The 18,779-nt window shown below is 45.3% G+C and overlaps 2 protein-coding genes across 4 annotated transcripts in view; one reads left to right on the top strand and one right to left on the bottom strand.

Moving 5' to 3' along the window:
* Positions 1 to 17,888, top strand: part of slc9a7 (solute carrier family 9 member 7) — a 205,973-nt gene extending 188,085 nt beyond the window's left edge. For 2 of the 3 annotated variants that reach the window (XM_072477258.1, XM_072477257.1), the window contains 2 exons: positions 3,949 to 4,054; positions 7,247 to 17,888. In XM_072477258.1, the coding sequence (XP_072333359.1) occupies positions 3,949 to 4,054; positions 7,247 to 7,495 (355 nt within the window). In that variant the 3' untranslated portion in view covers positions 7,496 to 17,888. The remainder of the gene's footprint in view (positions 1 to 3,948; positions 4,055 to 7,246) is intronic. The other variant, XM_072477259.1, reaches the window with a different exon arrangement.
* Positions 16,862 to 18,779, bottom strand: part of chst7 (carbohydrate (N-acetylglucosamine 6-O) sulfotransferase 7) — a 27,074-nt gene continuing 25,156 nt past the window's right edge. Inside the window, exon 2 of the mRNA XM_072477260.1 lies at positions 16,862 to 17,372. The gene's annotated coding sequence lies outside the window, so the exon portion shown is untranslated. The remainder of the gene's footprint in view (positions 17,373 to 18,779) is intronic.

Here is an 18,779-nt window from a genome sequence, read left to right as displayed (position 1 = left end):
CTGAGACCTCAAAAGGTTGCATTTCTTGGTCTACATTAGGATTTGGACTGCAGGATTTTGGGGCAGCACGGTGGCGCAGTAGTTAGCATTGCTGCCTCATGGCGCCGAGGTCCCAGGTTCGATCCCGGCTCTGGGTCACTATTCATGTGGAGTTTGCACATTCTCCCCCTGTTTGCGTGGGTTTCAACCCCACAACCCAAAGATGTGCAAGGTAGGTGGATTTACCACGCTAAAATTGCCCCTTAATTGGAAAAAATGAATTGGGCACTCTAAATTTTTTTTTTTTAAAAAGAGATTTGGATGAGCTCGAGTTTATGAAGGATGAAAAATGGGAAGGCAGGGGCAGCACGTGGTGCAGTGGTTAGCACTGGTGCTGAGGACCCTGGTTCGATCCCGGCCCTGGGTCAGTGTGGAGTTTGCACATTCTCCCCACAACCAAAAAGATGTGCGGGTTAGGTGTATTGGTCACACTAAGTTGCCCCTTAATTGGAAAAAAATAATATGGGAGAGTAGCCAGGAGAGCATTTGAGTAATCCTGTTTCGAGGTCACTGCCGTGATTGCACGCTGGCGAAGAGGAGGCGAGCTGTGAGGATTGGAACTTTGTAAGAGTTTAGGAGGGGGTGTTGAGGGAGGTCAGCAACTCAGCGAGGGCTGTGATTTGAGAGGCCTTGGTGGGGGTGCAGTGGGGGGGGGGGGGTGGGCCTATCTGGTGGCAGTGGGATGAAGCCCTTCAATGGGGGTGGGGGGTGTCTCAATTAGCCCACTATTGGGTTGGCCACCTAACTACATCCCCACCACTGGTATAATTGGCGTGGGGGGTACAGATGGGCAGGTGGGTAGGCAGTGGGCAACAATTGAATTTAGGGCAGCACAGTGGTTAGCACAACTGCCTCACGGCGCTGAAGTCCCAGGTTCGATTCCGGCTCTGGGTCACTTGTCAGTGTGGAGTTTGCACATTCTCTCTGTGTCTGTGTGGATTTCGCCCCCACAACCCAAAGATGTGCAGGGTAGGTGGATTGGCCACGCTAAATTGCCCCTTAATTGGAAAAAATGAATTGGGTACTCTCAATTTATTTTTAAAATAACAATTGAATTTAACGTGCCTCTGTCTTCCAACCCACCTGCTGGGGTGCATTAAATCCACCCCCCCATAATTTCTGGCTGCCTACTACAGAAGATCTGGGGCAGATCTCCACAGTGGTCCGCCATGAGCTTCATACTGTTGCTCTTATTAGCCTTAGTTTATTACCTCTGATTATGTCACCTTTGCTCACGAGTCGCCAGGTATCTTTCTGATACCACCACGTGGTTCAAGCTCGAGTTATGATTAATAAGTCAGCACACCACTTAGCAAGATTGAAATCAGCGGTCATTTATTATATGCAACAAGTAATGCTTACACAATAATGCTATTCTCTATATAGAAACCTACCACTACTGGCCAATACTTAACTTTAGGAAGGTCCCACCAGGTCAGGGAAACGAATGGCTTATCCAATCGGATCTGGCCCGCGGAATTCAAAAGGCTGATACGGGTTGATGGCTAGGAGTCTTTATCAGGTAGCGATCGCTGGAGTCAAACTTACTGTTTCTGGTCGATGTTCTTGCGAAGGTCGCGAGCAGGCGAAGAAGGGAGAGAGAGAGAGATCTGAACTTGGCCCCTTACTTTATAGGGCCCAGGGGCTTCCCGCCTCTCGGGGCGGCCCTTGACCCTGAGTCCCAAGTGATTGGACTTGTTCCCAATCACTGGGTTCGATATGCTCCAATAACGGGGCGATTCCTCGATCGCGGGGTGGTTATTCACCTGTCTTTGTTTCGGCCACTGCAGGCGCCGAGAGGTCTGGCCCGGCATTCAATTGCTAATATGTTGCAATTGTTCCCGGGGATAGCCGATTAAACTGCAGATGTCTGTGTTGATGTGCTGCTAATGGTCTTGAGTATCGTTCTGGGCCGACTTCCCCAGAGCCGAATATGCTATTCTGTCTGTAGCTGTCCATTTGTGTCCTGTTGGCTGCTTTTCCCATCAGCCTTTTTGGTGAGCCATTTTAAATCGGGTTTTGGCCAAATTAATAGGGAATCAGCCATTTTAGGTGGCTACAATACTACCCTATCATTCAGCAAAAGATATGGTGGTACCTGTTTACAGAACAACTTGAAATGGATAGGGGACTAATCGGAGGAAAATAACATAACTCATCAATAAAATTAAATCGCAGAGTAATGAATATTGTGAGCCTGCCGGATGAGGTACTGCATTTACATTGGTACCAGTAGTGTGTCTGACCACTAATTCAAAGCATTTAGAACTGTTTCCCTTAAACTCCGCAAGTGAAGAAAGTGTTGCTGGAGCGCAGTCGGTGGGAGGGTAGTTTGGCGCTGCCGAACTTTTGCAAGTACTACTGGGCGGCTAATATAGCCATGATTAGGAAGTGGGTAGTGGGGGAGGGGTTGGCATGGGAGCGAATGGAGGCAGTGTCCTGTAAAGACACCAGTCTGGGAGGATTGGTAACGGCACCTCTGCCGTCCTCGCCGGTCCGATACTCCAGAAGTCCGGTGGAGTGGCGGCTCTGAGGATCTGGGGGCAATGGAGGAGATATGAGAGTGGAGGGAGCATCGATTTGGACCCCGATTTATAATAACCACAGGTTTGTACTGGGTAGGCTAGATGGCGGGTTCTGGAGTTGGCAGAGGGCAGGAATTGGAAGGATGGGGGATCTATTTATAGATGTGAGCTTTCCCGGCTTGAAAGCCTTGGAGGATAAATTTAAATGAATGAAAAATGAAATGAAAATTGCTTATTGTCACAAGTAGGCTTCAAATGAAGTTGCTATGAAAAGCCCCAGTCGCCACATTCCGGTACCTGTTCGGGGAGCCTGGTACGGGAATTGAACCGTGCTGATGGCCTGCCTTGGTCTGCTTTCAAAGCCAGCGATTTAGCCCTGTGCCAAACCAGCCCCAAATTGCCAGGAGGGAATGGTTTTAGGTATTTGCAAGTGTGAGACTTCCTGAGAAAACATGTGCTGGCCATTCTGCCGCCACGGGGGATACAGGATAGAGTAGTTTCCAGTACCTGGGTGGGAGAGGGGAAGGTATTGGATATTTATCGGGAGCTTTCGGAGGCGGAGGAAACTCCGGTGGAGGAGCTTAAGGGCAAGTGGGAGGACGAGCTAGGAGGAGAGATAGAGGCGGGGCTATGGGAGGATGCCCCAAGAAAGGTTAATACCTCCTCATCATGCGCAAGCTTAGCCTGATATAATTTAAGATAGTCCACCGGGCACACATGACCGCGGCTAGGATGAGTAAGTTCTTCGGAGTTGGGGATAGGTGTGCAGGAAGCCCAACAAATCATGTCCACATGTTTTGGTCATGCCCGAAGCTTAGAGGGTTTTGGCAGGATTTTGCTAAGGCAATGTCCACGATACTAAAAAAGTGGTGCCAAGTCCGGAGGTAGCAATCTTTGGAGTGTCGGACGATCCGGGAGTTCAGGGGGCGAAAGAGGCTGACGTCTTGGCCTTTGCCTCCCTGGTAGCCCGGAGACGGATCTTGTTCATGTAGAGGGACTCGAAGCCCCCCCCGAGTGTAGAGACCTGGGTTAGTGACATGGCTGGGTTTCTCAATCTCAAGAAAATAAAGTTTGCCTTAAGAGGGTCAATGTTAGGGTTCTCCCGGAGGTGGCAACCGTTCGTCGACTTTCTCGGGGAAAATTAAAATGTCAGCAGGTGCAGTATTCCAAAAGGGGGGGGGGGGGAGCGGATTGTCGTTGTACGGTTGAGGTGCGTGAAGATTGGGCTGGGGGGGAATGTTTATTTTACCATGTTGATGTCATTGTTTATGTTAATGTGTTGTAAAAAATTTCAAGTACCTTAAAATGTTAATTTTTTTAAAAAGGACTGTTTCCTTTATTATTTGGCATTTTTAGAATTCTCCCTTAACAGGAAACCTTCCAGTTATCTGAAGCCAATCTTAACACACAGTGGTCCACCCCTCACTGCCACATTGCCTGGCTGGTGTGGTCCTATAGCACGATGCTTGACAAGTCCTCAAGCATACGAAGTAAGTACTGGCCACTAATATTTCACGTTACTCACTCCAAGGTGTGTGTGTGTGTGTGTGTGTGTGTGTGTGTGTGTGCATTTTAGGTAAATACTGGCTTTTGTTTGAAGGAGATAAAACTGAAGTCGCAGGAGGTGTCAGCAAAATTGGTAGGAAAACCTTAACTATTTTGGGGGTTCTGATTTAATTTCTGAAAGTGTTGCATACCCTTGTTGATTATTCTGCTGTAGTGTTGTCCAAAGAAATCCTGGGCCTGCCATTTGCACTCATTTTGAAATAGAATAACCTTGCACACAATCCAGGTAAGGGTGTTTCTCAGATTTCAGTGAACAAGTTGGGCAAATATTGATCTTTTTTAAAAAAAATAAAATAAAGACTGGTTTTGGGTCTGGTTGACGTTTTTAGAATTTTTTGCTCATTCAACTTTGAAACCTAGACTGCTTTAAACCCACCCTCTCAATGTTCTGCAGAATCGAGCCAACCTACTTCTAGACCTTTGCTGGCGCTCTTGTGTGCCAGAGACTTTCCATTCATTTTTATGCCTCACTGGAGATGATAGCTCAGCTGACAGGGCGAGCAGCTAACAGCATTGCAAAGTAACTCTGGCATCTGGGACTGAAGGAACTGAGCAATCCTTGTATGCTCTGGCATTTCAACTGCACATCTAAATGTTTCTTAAATGTTGAGGGTTCCCGCCTCAACCAACCTTTCAGGCTGCGAGTTCCAGATTTCTCCCCCCCCCCCCCCACCCTCTGGGTGAAAAGGGTGTTCCTCACATCCCCTCTAAATCGCCTGCCCCTGGCCTTAAATCTGAGCCCCCTGGTTATTGACCCTCTGCCAAAAAGAAAAGTTCCTTCCTATCCACCCTATCTATGCCCCTCATAATTTTTTACACCTCCCTCAGCCTTCACTGCTCGAAAGGAAACAACCCAGCCTATCCAGCCTCTCTTGATAACTGAAACGCTCCATCGCCGGCAACATCCTGGTGAATCTCCTTTGCAACTTCTCGAATGCAATCACATCCTGGGCAGCACGGTAGCACAGTGGTAGCACAGATGCTTCACAGCTCCAGGGTCCCAGGTTCGATTCCCGGCTGGGTCACTGTCTGTGTGGAGTCTGCACGTTCTCCCCTCCGGATGCTCCGGTTTCCTCCCACAGTCCAAAGATGTGCAGGTTAGGTGGACTGGCCATGATAAATTGCCCTTAGTGTCCAAAACGGTTGGGTGGGGTTACGGGGATAGGGTGGAGGTGTGGGCTTGGGTAGGGTGCTCGTTCCAAGGGCCAGTACAGACTTGATGGGCCGAATGGCCTCCTTCTGTACTGTAAATTATATGACATCGAATATGCTATGAAATCCTTCCTATAGTGTGGTGACCAGAACTGCACACTACTCTAGCTGTGAGCTAACCAGCGTTTTATACAGCTCCATCATAACCTCCATGCACATATATTCTATGCCTCCGCTAATAACGGCAAGTATCCCATAGACCTCCTTAACCACCTTATCTACCTGTCCTGCTGTCTTCATGGATCCATGGACATGCACCCCAAGGTCCCTCTGGTCTTCTGTACTTCCTATGATCCTCACAATCATTGTATATTCCCTTGCCTTGTTCATCCTCCCAAAATGCATTACCTCACACTTTTCAATTCCATTTACCACTGTTTTGCCCACTTGGCCAGTCTGTCTGTCGTTTTTCTGTCAAAATAAATGGTGTGCATTGTTATTTACGAACAAGCAATGTCAGGTGAGGGGAACGTTAGCGACCTTTAAGACTTATCTGGATAGGCACATGAACAGATGGGGTATAGAAGGATACAGGCGGTTGGTCTAGATAGGACACGTGATCGGCACAGGCTTGGAGGACCGAAGGGCCTGTTCCTGTGCTGTATTGTTCTTTGTTTATACATGCAGTTAAATTCAAATATCCAAATATCCGACTTATGCCACTCTCCTTTTGACTTGACAGAAATAGTATCTCACTGTCTCGCTTAACTTTGAAACAAGTTGCGGGCAGGACGGTGGCACAGTGGGTTAGCCCTGCAGCCTCACGCCGCCGAGGTCCCAGGTTCGATCCCGGCTCTGGGTCACTGTCCGTGTGGAGTTTGCACATTCTCCCCGTGTTTGCGTGGGTTTCGCCCCCACAACCCAAAGATGTGCAGGTAGGTGGATTGGCCACGCTAAATTGCCCCTTAATTGGAAAAAATTAATTGGCTACTCTAAATTTATAAATAAATAAATAAAAACTTTGAAACAAGTTGAATATCATGAAGTGGTTGCATTTGTGTGGTAGATACAAACAATTAGCCTTGAACATTTCAATCTAAATATTTTTAGTAATGTAAAAAGTATTGATTACTATTAAGTAACTATTAGATCTTCAGATTTTAATTATTGCCCGACATTTTTAAAATGTGACATTTTTGTTCTGCTTCTCCTTTCTGGCTCTTTTTCTCTCTCTTGCTCGCGCTCGTTCTCAATCCAATTTTTATTTTCCTCTCTCTCTCTCTCTCTCTCGTTTGCTTTCTGTATCTGATTTGGCATTAAATTCACCCTTTATACCTTACATTTTCTTCTCCGTCCTCATGTTGTTAATTTCAAAATTCTTCAATCTGATCAGTTAAGGAGATGCACAATTCCTTGCTCAGTTCCTTTGGTTCTTTGTTGTGTTATCTGCTCACACTTTCTTTTTTTAAAATAAATTTAGAGTACCCAATTCATTTTTTTTTCCAATTAAGGGGCAATTTTGCGTGGCCAATCCACCTAACCTGCACATTTTTGGGCTGTGGGGGCGAAACCCACGCAAACACGGGGAGAATGTGCAAACTCCACACGGACAGTGACCCAGAGCCGGGATCGAACCTGGGACCTCGGCGCCGTTTCTCACTTTCAACAACGTACCAAAAGCTTTCAGGGGCACGCTTAACAGTCTGCTGCAGCAGAAATTGGCCCATTATTATATGATTAATCTTAAATAATCTGGTCGATAGCCACTTGAACATTATGGCCACACCCCCTCTGTAGAGGTGTTTTTTTTTCTGTTCTAAAAGATTGAACACATTAAATTGATAAAGGAATTATACAGAAATTATTGTGAGGAATACTATTTGGCACTGTATTTGAATGTTTTAAATTGAGGTTGTTGCCTTAATCTCCTATCATAATTCTAAACTACCATTTTCATCTTCCAGAATCAAGAGCAGCTTCGAGACGATGATTCTGATCTCATCCTCAATGATGGTGACCTGAATTTGACCTACGGGGGAAGTACACTAACTGCCAATGGCTCCTCCAGCTCAGGTACTGCGTCCAACAGTGTGGATGGCAAGAGAACCAAGAGCATCTCAGAAGATGTATTGGAACGTGATCTGGGAACAGAGGACCATGAACTTATTACTAGAGGCACCAGATTAGTTTTCCCTTTGGATGATCATGCATGACTGCAGTGATGTTAGCGAGCCACAGAATAGCCTGAGAAGGATCAAAGCCTATTTTGTTCTTGGCAATGAGACTGAACTGGTTTACTTGTGTGATGATTTTTTTTTCTCTCTCGCTCTCCCCAAAATCGTTTGGCGCTCAGCTATTTAAAATGTGAAAACCTCTGTGTGGCATTTCGTTAAGCTTTTACTTAAGTATGAAATTGCCATGACCCTTTAGTGTACTACTAGTGCCATTGCTGTTGTAATTATCTTGTTGACTGACTGATTAGCCTCAAACACTGTGATGGCTCTCTTTATAAAGTCCCAGTTACAGTGCATGCACGTTGCTGGGTGCAGCGTGACTGCGCTACAATCCAACGTGTCGTACGATGCTGACAAATGCAAATTTCCACCACCAGCATCGTGCAGCAGCTACGGTTAGTGTGCAGCTAACCTCTACCGTGACACAAAGTAGGCCACTCCTGGGGCTGCCGTACTGTCACCGTGTTTCCAATTGAGGCAAAAAGACAGTTTACCTCTTTCTTGCCACTAGGAATGACACTGGAGTCAACTGCTGGTGCACAGAGCTTTGCCAGGTACCTGGCTCAGTGTAACTGCGCTTGCATTTTCTACCTCCTCCGCGGTGGTATGAGCAGTTGCGGTGAACACCGGTGTCTACTCATGGCACTGCTGAGGTGGCACCTCATGTCGGTGCGGTGTCATTGACATTTTCAGGCTGGGCATGACGAGGGGAAAGGCTTGTCGTGGGGTTGGGGGGGGATATTAAAAGCTCAGTGGACTATGAATTTTAATTGTCCTTCAAAAGACTTTGCATGGTATAGAGGAAGGGCAGTCAGCTTACTCCGCAAGCTGAAGGCACATTATTTTCTTTAGTGGTTCTGCTGTTGCAAAACCTGTGTTCACACCATTGTGTCCCTCACACCAATGTCACTTTAAGATGTTAACTTTTTCTTAAAAAGTACTATGTACTAGCTAATGAGTACTTTAAAAAGAGTGCTTGTAAAAAGAAAAAAAACCTTCGTTCATGATGCACGTGGGGAAGTGGGCTGCAGAATCTCGTTTTGAACTTTGTCACAATGTACCACCTTGACAACTGATCTATTTCTCAGTGTTATGTTATCTCTGGGGCAGTTAGTTGAATAATATCTATCTCTCCCTTTAACCTACCAGCGAGTAAGTACAGAGCCATGTCAGAATTCTTGCCTTCTCGAGTCACATCTAACCAGTACCACACAGCATTGTTGCAATGGCAGCTAAAGATGCTGGTAAATTGGAGCAATGCAGAGCCGAAGATAATTAACAAATCCTTTTTATTTCCTTGCATAGTTTTTTACGAGGGGATGTCAAATGGTTATTTGGATCCCCACTTCCATTCACATTATAAGGGACCGTGTTATAGGGCAGCACGGTGGCGCAGTGGGTTAGCCCTGCTGCCTCATGGCGCCGAGGTCCCAGGTTCGATCCCGGCTCTGAGTCACTGTCCGTGTGGAGTTTGCACATTCTCCCCGTGTCTGTGTGGGTTTCGCCCCCACAACCCAAAGATGTGCAGGCTAGGTGGATTGGCCACGCTAAATTGCCCCTTAATTGGAAAAAAAATGAATTGGGATTTTAAAAAAAATAAAAATAAGGGACCATGTTACAAAGCTGGGTTTTTTTCGTTTGGAAAGAGGTTATTGGATGGTGACATCGGAGCGCTGTAGACTTCAAGTGAGAATGAGGTAAATGGGTTCTAATGCCTGCCGTGGTTCTTTTCAAAATCACAGCAGGGGCAGACTTTCCAAAGCACGTTTCCTTCACACCCCTGAAGTTCAACCCTTTGTCTTGTATTACAAACATCCATTGGCAGAAATAGTTTGTCTAGTTCACCTGCTCAAACTGTCCTTTCTATGTTGTTGTAACTAGCATCAATTTTTAAAAAAAATAAAACATTATTTTGAATTCCTCAGGCTAGAGATATACTAAAATACTCTCTGCAAGAAAAACCTTTCTGAGCTGAAATCAGTCAATGGAAAGATTCCACATCACCTGTTCACAATATCATGTCAAATTGGAATGGCAGTTGAATTGGGGGGGGGGGGGGGGGTGCAATTTTTGCTTGGCTGTAAGAATGCAAAGCATTTATACTGCAGACTCATTAATTAGAAAGGAAAATGTGATAATAGTTCTCGGGAGACTGGTGCTCTTTACAGCAGGAGGAGCATGCAGTGAGTCAGCAGCGACCCCTTAGCAACTCTGCACAATTCCCTCCGCAATTTCATTTGACAATTTCTTATGTGACTCACATTGACAAAAAACTATTGGACCTCGAAATGCATCCACTTTTAGTTGTGTACCTTGATGCTGTATAACTGCTAGCAATTGGACGACACACTTAAAAGTGACGACGACAAAAACATTTTGCTTTGAAGGAATGTCCGGCAAATTCAAAGGATTTTAACCATAAGAATTATCTCGCTGACATTGACCAGAACCTATTGTTGGTTGCGTTCATTTTGTTTTGCCGAGGCTGTGTGTTTGCACTGTGTACTTCCATTTAATTAAAGATGAGAGTTTACTGTATTGTGCAAAGGGATTAAAGAGGTAAAGTTCTGCTGAATCAAATGATTGAATTGACCCAAGCCTAAAAAAACTGTTGTTGACGTACACAGGACATTCTTCAGTAAAGCATTCTTCAAGGCCTTTGTAGGCATTCATTTTAATGAAAGGCACAATTTATTTTTTGTTGTAAAAGCTTGAATTTCACTTGAAGGATGCATTATGCCCTAAAGTGTGTATTAGGAAAATGTCCGAATTACTGTAGGAAATAACAATTAACCTTTAAAGCTGCCACGTTGCTATACATCAGTCTGTATTTTAATCAATATGGCAATCATTTTGTCCCAGTGACGTTGAAAGTTCCACCTTGAAAAACAGTTTCACCAAAAGTGTGGTTTATAGATGTCTGTTGAATGTTTGGACAGCGTTGTCTCAGGTGGCAGTGGGGGAGTTTCCTCACCTCCCCACTTATGTTAAGGGAATTGGTGAAGGTGGGCATGATGAAGTGGCAACTGTTCAGGGAAGAATTTGTCCAGTTCTGCCAGAATTTATAATGAATGACAATGAAGGAAATGGGCATCTTTATTTTTCAGAAAACGTGTAACATTACTATTCTTGCATGATAGCAAGCTTAAAGCATTCTGACAACCATAAACTTGATTGGGTCAATACTTTTCAGGAATACTGAAAGTGATAAGTGCTTGCGATTCACCAGCGCACTCGGAGCAAATTGAATGGCCTTGTTGGCAACAGCAGACTTTTCTTAACGCTGCGATCTGTCGGTGGGTTTGTAACATTTTAAATACACTTTTGCTGGTTGAATTGTGATTCCAGAGCGCTTGTTTCATTTAATCTTTATTGTTAGAATCTGATTGTAAGAAAAACACTGCATACTCTGGCAATTACAATTTAATCTATGCTTTGAAGACTAAATGAAGCGGTACATAAAAGTTATCTTTAAAAATGTACAAATGTGCAAAACATTCTCCAGTTTCATGAGTGGTATCACTAACATGGCAGCAAAGCTTGCTTTTATAGCTTCTTTGATGTAAAAAGATTCCCAAAGGTTCTTGTCATAAATGTAATCAGACAAAAATTCACTCTGAAGCCACAGCAAGCATGTTTGGAGAGGTAGCTAAAATGTTGGTCAAAAGGCAAGCATGTTTGGAGGGGTAGCTAAAATGTTGGTCAAAAGGTATGTTTTAGGGAGTGTCTTAAAGGAAAGGGGAAAACCAAGAGGTTTAGAACCTAGATAGCCAAATAAGGTGGCTGCCTCTCGTGAAGTGGAGTCTCTGAGATTGGTAGAGCAGGTTAGGCTGCAGAGATAGGGCCAAGAAGGAATTTGAAACATTGGTGGATCCAGAGCAAGTCTCGGTAAGCGGTTACAGCGATGGGCCGGAATTCTCCGGCTGTTCACTGGCAGCGGGATTCTCTGGTCCCGTCGGCAGTGCACCTCCAGGATTCCCGGCGGGATGGCTTCAATGGGAATTCACATTGATAGTGGGCAGGAGCAGAGAATCCTGTGCCTAGAATGGCACACGGCTGAGAAACATGCGGCTGGGAGGTCGGAGAATCCCGCCCATGGTGGGTAGGTGGGACTTGATGAGAGTTAGGCTATGAGCAGCAGAGTTTTGGATGGAAGGCTGGAAGGGAGATCATTGAAAATGTCAAGCCTAGAGGTGAGAAAGGCACGGATTAAGTTTCGCCAGTGGATAAGCTGAGGTACTAGTGGAGGCAAATGGTATTACAGAAATGAAATAGAAGAATATGCGGGATCTTTGTGATAATGCGGATATAGGATCAGAAGCTCCGCTTGGGGTCAAAATTGAAAACTATCCGATCCTCAGATAGTGACCGTGCTCCTTTTAAATTATTTCCACTTTTAATGTGCTTGGAAAGAGGCTGCTTGACCCTTCAAACATAAACATGCCCTTTTTGGGATTCTTTTTTGTGTAAAGAAATGTTCTCTTGAGTGGCAAGAATGATGTCAATTGAAACAGATATCTGGGCCAATATTAGCTAAATGCAATAAGTATGTCACTTGGTTGCTCACCCAGGATCATTGGCCAATAATGATCAAATACAGTGTAAGTTTTCTGATTTCTCCTTTTTAAATGTCGGACCATCTCTGGACATACAGACGCACAGAAATTAACTTCTACATCTGCTGCACGTTACCTGGTTTTTCTAAAGCTTGCCTCCATATTAGTGGGGCCAATTCTTGGTAAAGTGAAAGTGTGATTCTTTCTCACCCTCCGCCCCGACGAGCCTTTTCAAAATGAGCACGTGTTTAGCAAGTCACTTTTTTTAAGTCAAATGAGAAATCTTTTGCATTCCAATGTGTCTATATTCCTTATCTAGTGTACTGTTACCAACAAAGTGGGATTGTGGGGCGGCCGCAAACCTGAATGGTTCTTTAGGCCATTGTCCAATGTCAACAAGCGCACTCTCACCATTTATGTCATTTCGTTCCCACACTATCGTGGAGCAATCGAGTGCAAACATAAAAAGAGATCCGAGATCCTGTGGCATACACTCCGTAGTGATATCTCTCTGAAATCGCAAACGTAACACATTTTTTGCACAGAACCCTCTCTTGCATGGGAGAGATGATCTTTAGCTCAGTATTCCAGTGTATGCGAGTGAAATGAAGTCTTAAGGGGGGAAAAAATTAGGAATTTAAATGTCCTGTACGTGCGAGGGTTTCAGACGCCAGATGATTAAAATTCTGTTCAGTTTTTAAACAGTCAGCACTTTAGTAACCAACCCGCCATGTGTTTCTCCATCATATTTTAAATAAAAAGGACTGGGCTGGAGTAAAAGTTTACCATGTGAAGAGCTTCTATTTAAATTGCAAGTTAAGTAACTGGTTTCAGTGTCGTCTTTGTGCATTTTTGTGATAAGCCGTCCTCTGCTTTCAAAGCTATTGACTGAAGGGCCAGCCAATTGCTAACAACTAGCTCTGTGTGGAAGACTCCATGCGAAGAAGGCTTGCCAAGTTCCCAATATGTCTTGCACTCAAACTGTAGGGACGGGAGCTGTGTCTTTTCCTCTTGTGATACTAAAGGTTTGAAGATAGTTAGAGGTACAGATAGGTGGTTCTGTGGCAACGATAGAGGCTCACAGTTGATGTGTTGCCTCCCGGGTGCCAAGGTCCGTGACATCTCTGATCGTGTTTTCAGGATCCTTAAGGGGGAGGGGGAGCAGCCACAAGTCGTGGTACACATCGGTACCAACGACATAGGTAGGAAAAGGGACGGGGATGTAAAGCAGGAATTCAGGGAGCTAGGGTGGAAGCTGAGAGCCAGGACAGACCGTGTTGTCATCTCTGGTTTGCTACCAGTGCCACGTGCTAGCGAGGTGAGGAACAGGGAGAGAGTGCAGTTAAACACGTGGCTACAGTGTTGGTGTAGGAGGGAGGGTCTCAGTTACTTGGATAATTAGAGCACATTCTGGGAAAGGTGGGACCTGTACAAACAGGACGGGTTATACCTGAACCAGCGGGGCACCAATATCCTGGGAGGGAAATTTGCTACAGCTCTTTGGGGGGCTTTAAACTAATTTGGCAGGGGGGTGGGAAACTGATTTGTAGTCCAGGAGATACGTTGCTGGAGTTCAAGAAGTTGAGGGGAGTGCTCAAGGAAGGTACCAAGGTCACAAGAGTGGACCTGCAGGCATGAAGGTGGTTTGAAGTGTGTCTACTTCAATGCGAGGAACATCAGGAATAAGGTTGGTGAGCTTGAAGCATGGATTGGTAACTAGGACTACGATGTTGTGGCCATTACGGAGACATGGATAGAACAGGGGCAGGAATGGTTGTTGGAAGATCCGGGGTTTAGATGTTTTAGTAAGATTAGAGAAGGTGGTAAAAGAGGTGGAGGAGTAGCATTGTTAATCAAGTATAGTATAATGGCTGCAGAAAGGCATTTTGAGGAGGATCTGTCTACTGAGGTAGTGTGGGCTGAAGTTAGAAATAGGAAAGGAGCGGTCATGTTGCTACGAGTTTTCTATAAGCCCCCAAACAGTAGCAGAGATGTGGAGGAAAAGATTGTAATGCAGATTTTGGATAGGTGCGGTAGTCACAGGGTAGTTGTAATGAGTGACTTTAACTTTCCAAATATTGATTGGAACCACGATAATTCGAATAGTTTGGTTGGGGCTGTTTTTATCCAGTATGTGCAGGAGGGTTTCCTCACACAATATGTGGATAGACCGACAAGAGGCGGGGCCATGTTGGATTTGGTACTGGGTAATGAACCGGGCCAAGTGTTAGATTTGGTTGTGGGAGAGCACTTTGGAGATAGTGACCAGTTCAGTGACTTTCACTATAGCAATGGAGAGGGATAGGAACATACGACAGGGCAAGGTTTATAACTGGGGGGGGGGAGGGTAATTACGATGCGATTAGGCAAGAATTGGGGAGCATAACATGGAAACAGGAACTGTCAGGGATAGGCACAATTGAGATGTGGAGCTTGTTCAAGGAGCAAATACTGCGTGTCCTTGATATGTATGTCCCTGTCAGGCAGGGAGGAAATGGTTGAGTGAGGGAACCATGGTTTACAAAAGAGGTTGAATGTCTTGTCAAGAGGAAGAAGGGGGCTTATGTAAGGATGAGAAAACAAGGTTCAGTTAGGGCACTTGAGGGATACAAGATAGCTAGGAAAGAGCTCAAGAAAGGGCTTAGGAGAGCTCGGAGGGGGCATGAGAAGTCCTTGGTGGGTCGGATCAAGGAAAACCCCAAGGCTTTTTACACTTATGTGAGAAATAAAAGAATGACCAAGGTGAAGTTAGGGCCGGTCAAGGACAGTAGTGGGAACGTGTGCATGGAGTCTGAAGATATAGGAGAGGTCCTAAATGAATGCTTTTCTTCAGTGTTCACAAAGGAGAGGGGCCATGTTGTTGAGGAGAATAGTGCGATACAGGCTGGTAGGCTGGAGGAGGTAGATATTTGGAAGGAAGATGTGTTTGAAATTTTGAGAAGCCTGAGGATAGATAGGTCCCCTGGGCCTGATGGGATACATCCTAGGATTCTTTGGGAGGCAAGGGATGAGATTGCTGAGGCTTTGGCTTTGATCTTTATGTCCTCACTGTCTACAGGAATAGTGCCAGAAGACTGGAGAGAGGCGAATGCTGTCCCCTTGTTCAAGAAAGGGAATAGGTATAACCCTGGGAATTATAGGCCGGTTAGTCTCACTTCGGTCATAGGCAAATTATTGGAAAGGGTCCTGAGGGATAGGTTTTATGATCATTTGGAAAGATACAGCTTAATCCAGGATAGTCAGCACGGATTTGTGAGGGGTAAGTCTTGCCTTACAAGTTTGATTGTATTCTTTGAGGAGGTAACTAAGTACATAGAAGGTAGAGCAGTTGATATCGTATACATGGATTTTAGAAAGGCGTTTGATAAGGTGCCCCATGGTCGGCTCATGCAGAAAGTAAGGAGGAATGGTATAGAGGGAAATTTGGCCGATTGGATCAGTAACTGGCTATCACATAGAAGACAGAGGGTGGTGGTAGATGGTAAATTTTCATCTTGGAGCCCAGTCACCAGCGGTGTACCACATGGATCAGTGCTGGGTCCCCTGCTATTTGTGATTTTTATCAATGACTTGGATGATGGAGTTGAAGGTTGGGTTAGTAAATTTGCTGATGACACCCAAGATTGGTGGAGTAGAGGATATTGTGGAGGGCTGTTGTAGGCTGCAAAGAGACATTGATAGGATGCAGAACTGGGCTGAAAGGTGGCAGATGGAGTTTAACCCTGATAAGTGTGAGGTGATTCATTTTGGAGGACAAATTTGAATGCGGATTACAGGGTTAACTGCAGGGTTCTGAAGAATGTAGAGGAGCAGAGAGATCTCTGAGTTCATGCCATAGATCTCTGAAAGGTGCCACCCAAGTGGATAGAGCAGTGAAGAAAGCCTATAATGTGTTAGCATTTATTAACGGGGATTGAGTTTAAGAGCCGTGAGGTTATGCTGCAACTGTACAAGACCTTGGTTAGACCACATTTGGAGTATTGTGTGCAGTTCTGGTCACCTCATTATAGGAAGGATGTGGAAGCATTGGAAAGGGTGCAAAGGAGATTTACCAGGATGCTGCCTGGATTGGAGGGTAGGTCTTATGAGGAAAGGTTGAGGGAGCTAGGGCTTTTCTCATTGGAGCGAAGGAGGATGAGAGGTGACTTAATTGAGGTGTATAAGATGATGAGAGGGATAGATAGAGTGGACGTTCAGCGACTTTTTCCTCGGGTGGATGTAGCTGTTACAAGGGGGCATAACAAGGTTCATGGTGGAAGATATAGGAGGGATGTCAGAGGTAGGTTCTTTACTCAAGAGAGTGGTTGGGGCGTGAAACGCACTCCCAACTATGGTAGTGGGGTCGGACACTTTAGGAGCTTTCAAGCGGCTATTGGATAGGCATATGGAGTGCATTAGAATGATTGGAAGTAGGTTGATTTGATCTTAGTTTTAGACTAGTTCGGCACAACATCATGGGCCGAAGGGCCTGAACTGTGCTGTACAGTTCTATGTTCAATAACCACCTTTGTCACCCCGTTTTCCTCTGCTCACAGCTCTCTCTGCGGCCAATTAGAAGATATCCCGGAAAAAGGGAATTCTTACTCCGGATTTAGGTTCCTGTTTATTAGTTGAGAAGGTTCCTAATGCTTCCAGTCTTCAAGAATCTGACGGTTTCTAGGGGCCGCTGCGACCATGAAGAGCTTAAGCAAATTGAAATGATTCACAATTTCCGTCCTGACCTCTATGTAATGTGCGAAGAGGTGCATCTAATCACGAGAAGGAACAGCAACAACAGAGACTGAATGAATTATGTGTTAAATATTTTTTATCTCCTGCCCAATCTCAACACACACGGAAGATAAGTGATCAGGGGTTGGGCAGGACACTGGGGGAGAAATATGGGTGCACTCACAGTCATACTGAACACATTTGTAAAGATGAGCTATGTTTCTTTTCTCTCTCTTCAGGCTGTCCAACTTGGTGTGAAGGAAGGTTCTTTCTTTGCCACCTACCCCAGCCAATGGCATCCCCAGCATGAGGGTTTGAGGCGGGTAGTAAGCACACCAGAACCGATCCCATTGCGTCTTGGTGATTATTGAAGTGTAGCTCTTGGATTTTTGAAAATAAATATTAATATATATTTTTCTGCTATGCAGAAACTGCAAGAGATTTGAAGATGTAAATCGTAACAGGTCTTTAGAAAGCCACCTACACCAGGTGACACTATTGTTGACTCCTTGTTTTGTAGTTCTTTGCGTCAGGTTTGATTGTCTGCCCCATGCCGATTGTTGTACGTCTTGGGTTTGCTTTAATTTTACCTGAAAGGAGAGGGGAGAAAATATTATTTGTTAATACTCTGATAGAATGCGAATTAGAAATTACAGCGGGGGAGGGGTAGAAGTAAATGTCCACGATGTAAATTACATTTTATGTCTCTGCCAACAGTACTCAGTACAGCAAAGGTCAGTCATGTTGGCAAATTATCATTCGCTGTTTTAAATGGTTGCTGTTTGTTGACTTCGGAGCTTGTCCATGTGCTTGTGCCATAAAAACAATGATTCCTTTAATCTCGTGTGATGTCTTTTAAACCGTTGCATTACCAAGACTACCTGGACCTGAGATGACACTGAATTAACTAGCGTCCATTTGTCAAATGGTAGCTAACTTGACCCTGTGTTTCCAATCCAAATGTGAGTTGAGTAGTTTTCCTAATTCTAATAATGCGTCCACAGTGAAGATTAATGTACTAATGTGATCATGTCTCATCATGCATGGCACAGAAAGATTCAAGTGTATATGTTGTCATAAAAATAAAAATTAATATAAACCATTCACATTCTGTGGTCGTTGTTTGCATCAGAAAGATTGATATTGTATGATACTGTATGGAGGAAAGCTGTTACAAATGGTGTATAATAATGTACAGTACAAATGCAAATTAATGTAGTGTGGTGCTGGAGTGGAAGGATGTGCTTTTGGGCGGAATTCAACAAAAACATTTCCAGTGTCATTTTGGGAGAGTTTAGTGGGTGTTTCTCGCCTGCTTTTTGGGTGAGATCCACACCTCTATTTAACCGCACGGAGTCATTTTTTGGGACTTTGGGAAGTTTCGCACTTAGAAATGTTTTGATCACTGGGGGGCTGAACTCGCCGGCGAGACCAGCTCCTCTGAGATCGGGCTGCCATTTTGAAAGGGGCCCCCGATTTCTAAATGAGATCGAGGGTCCCCCACACCCACTGTCCCCCTCACCCACAGCAATGTTAACTCCTGCACACATGGTCATTACTGCCCCCCCCCCCCCCCCCCCAAAGTCAGAACACCTTGCTATGGGGTCGCTGAGGGCTCCCCCTTTTTCAGGCCTCCCCACCACACTGCCCCCCCCACTCCTTTTCAGGGCCACCCTCTTTAAGGCCCCTGTCCTTAACACTCCCCCCCCCCCCCCCCCCCCCCAAGCCTTTATGAGGCCCTTGCATACCTGTGCTTCACCACCCTGTCCCTTGGCAGTGCCACTTTGGCACCTGAGCACCCTGGCGGTTGCAGTGCCAGGGTGGCCGCCCTGCCTTGTCCCTGACCACCCAGAGGTCTCCAATGGCCTGGGAAAACCCCCAGGTGCTGTTGCGCCAGATCCACATTTGTATGGAGCAGTACTAAACAGCTCGTTTAGTACTAGTAATGAGCCAATGGCTCATTTAAATATGCAGATCTGGATCGATCCCAGCACGGT

The sequence above is a fragment of the Scyliorhinus torazame genome, chromosome 15 (assembly GCF_047496885.1).
Source record: "Scyliorhinus torazame isolate Kashiwa2021f chromosome 15, sScyTor2.1, whole genome shotgun sequence".
NCBI classification, from domain to species: Eukaryota; Metazoa; Chordata; class Chondrichthyes; order Carcharhiniformes; family Scyliorhinidae; genus Scyliorhinus; species Scyliorhinus torazame.
This window is presented reverse-complemented; position numbering and strand designations above follow the sequence as displayed.